The sequence below is a fragment of the Arachis duranensis genome, chromosome 3 (genome assembly GCF_000817695.3).
Source record: "Arachis duranensis cultivar V14167 chromosome 3, aradu.V14167.gnm2.J7QH, whole genome shotgun sequence".
In the NCBI taxonomy this organism is placed as follows: domain Eukaryota; kingdom Viridiplantae; phylum Streptophyta; class Magnoliopsida; order Fabales; family Fabaceae; genus Arachis; species Arachis duranensis.
Window position 1 is genome coordinate 88,107,877 of NC_029774.3, and position 2,670 is coordinate 88,110,546.

The window sequence follows — 2,670 nt, forward strand, 5'->3', positions numbered from 1 at the left end:
GATGGCTAGGGTGAATTTGTGAGGCATGGCTTGATGGTAATATATGAATTAGGGAGAAGGACGAATAGCTTTTCACTTTCTTGGAAGTATTCTGGGTGCATTGATTGTACATGTAGCTATCTTTTCATGCAGAATTTCCTTTTCCCATGTGCTAGTTTCAAAAACCTTTGAACTTTCTTTTTGACCAAGAACCGTGCCTCCCCTCTTGTCTTCTTCCTCCATTCTTATCCTTCCTTTTGTACCTGCACAAACAAACAAATGTGCTATTATTTTTCGGTCCATGTGAATAGTATTTGCACATGTTTGTCATTCTTTTTGAATTGTAAATCAATGATTGTTTTTATGAGCTTATAGTCGTGACCTTTGTGTGTATGCACATTTATTAATGGACACCAAACTTAATGTTTGGTAATGTCTCCTGATGTCATGAAATCTATGTTGCTTGTCCTTAATGAATGTGCATAATTCTTATAAATCATAGTCACTTTGGCTCTTTGATCCTAAACAATTTTACTACCTAAAGTAATTGAAATCAAAGTAATAAATCATGCAAATAGTATACTTGTCATGAATTTAAATCCAAAGGAACTTCTTGCTTTTCATTATCCGTGTTCAAAAGGAACACCAAACTTAATGTTTGGTTTTGCACCTTGAAAGATTGAATACAATTTTGAGTAAGATTTGGGGGTGCCTTTAGGCACACCAAACTTAGAGACCAATTGTATTCTACATGCAATGTTTAGTGCACTTTATCAACAGTTGTCCCAAGGATTCAATTAATGCATAAGAAACCATGCTTTATTAGATGCAGAGCAAAACAATAAAGAGTAAGGATACTAAAACATGGGTTGCCTCCCATGAAGCGCTTCTTTAACGTCACTAGCTTGACGGTTGTCCCTTGTTAGGGTGGATTGTAGTGCTTGATGTCCTCTCCTCTTATTATGGAAACATCCCCATTTGATTCCTTCATGATTTCCAAATGTTCCATTGAAAGAACTCTCCTGATTGTGAACACTTGAGGGAGTTGGGAAGGAATGGGTTTGAGGCCAGGTGGAATTGGCAAATAATGACTTGATATTACTTTATCTCCCGGAGAGAAACCTTCAGTAGGAATTTTCTTGTTTCTCCACCCCCTTGGCAATTTCTTTACAATTATTCCCTCTTTCTTGAGGATTTCTTCATTGACCCTTATGCTAGGAGGACCCTGCTGATCTGTTTCTATTGATTCTTGTGGCTTTAGCTCCTGCACTTCTTGTTTGCCTTCAAAGGATTGTTTTAGAGTTTCAGCTGCTGGATTGCTTTCCTCCAAACACAGATGGCTATAATCATCCTTAGGCTTTTCAGGTTCTGGTTCAGGCTCAGATGTAGGTTTGGAAACATGGAAAATGAGCTGTTCATCCTGTATTCTCAAAATTAGCTCTCCTTGTTCTACATCTATGAGCGCTCTAGCAGTGGCTAGAAATGGCCTTCCCAAAATGATAGGGTGTAGGTAGCTTTCCTCCATGTCCAAAATGACAAAGTCTGTGGGGATAAAATAATTTCCCACTTTCACCAACACATTCTCAACTACCCCATCAGCTTGCTTTTGAGTTTTGTCAGCCAATTGTACGATTACATCAGTGGATCTCACCTCATTCAGTTGTAGCCTCCTCATAAGAGTCAGAGGCATCACATTTATGCTAGCTCCCAGATCATAGAATCCTCTGTCAATTTTTGTTTCCCCTATGATGCAGGGGATATGAAAACTTCCTGGGTCTGTTTTCTTAGAGACCATATCCTTCTTGATGAGTGCACTGCATTCTTTGTTCATTATTACAGTCTGTCCTCCCTTCAAAACTCTTTTCTTGCTCAGCAATTCCTTCAAATACTTGATATGTGTAGGCATCTGCTGGAGAATCTCAAGAAAGGGAATATTGATGTGGAGAGACTTAAATGTCTCTAAGAACCTTGAATATGTTTTCCCTTTTTCACCTCCTCCTAACCTCTGAGGAAATGGTGCTTTTGGTTGGTATGTTCCCAGCATGCCTTCCTTTTGCAATTCTTTGGCTTGCTCCATTCCACTTTCCTGCTTAGCTTCTTCCACACTGTCTTTCAGGATTTCTGCCTCCTTTTCTGAGGGTCTGATTCCCTCTTCTTCTGAGACTTCCTTCAACATGGTGATGGCCTTGCATTCTTCCCATCTCACTCCCTTTTGTTCCCCCTTAGGATTCTTTTCAGTGTCACTAGGGAACACTGCAGTTGACTTGGGGCCTGTTGAGATAGCTCTCCTACTCGAGACTCCATCCACTTGAGTTTTTCACCATGACTCCTTAAGGTCGATCTCACATCTTCCTTAAAGCTTTTCAATTCGGTTATGTCTTGACTCATGGTTGCAAGCCTTCCTTCTATCCTGTTTAATTGATCTTGAAATTGTTGGTTCGGATCGGATTGAGCAGGTTGGTTATTTTGGCCATGATATGGTGGTTGGGAGTAAGTGTTTTGTGTGGCTTGGTATGATCTTTGGTTGGAGTTTTGGTATGTGGAATTGTTATGTTGGTTGAGGTTGTAAGGTTTGTGGTTTTGTGGTTGGCTTTGCTGGTTTCCCCACCCAAAATTTGGGTGGTTTTTCCATCCTGGGTTGTAAGTGTTGGAGTGTGGATCATATGATTGCCTTTGTTGGTTTCCCACATA

The 2,670-nt window shown here is 40.1% G+C and overlaps 1 protein-coding gene across 1 annotated transcript; it reads right to left on the minus strand.

Moving 5' to 3' along the window:
- Positions 1 to 901: 901 nt before the first annotated feature.
- On the minus strand, positions 902 to 2,155 carry LOC107479315 (uncharacterized). The gene has a single exon (XM_016099462.1). It carries the CDS (start codon positions 2,153 to 2,155, stop codon positions 902 to 904), a length of 1,254 nt encoding a protein of 417 aa, XP_015954948.1.
- Between the last annotated feature and the right edge of the window lie 515 nt (positions 2,156 to 2,670).

Excerpts from the sequence above, each read along its gene's own strand:
- LOC107479315 (XM_016099462.1), bottom strand. The coding sequence starts at position 2,155 with ATGTTGAAGGAAGTCTCAGAAGAAGAGGGAATCAGACCCTCAGAAAAG.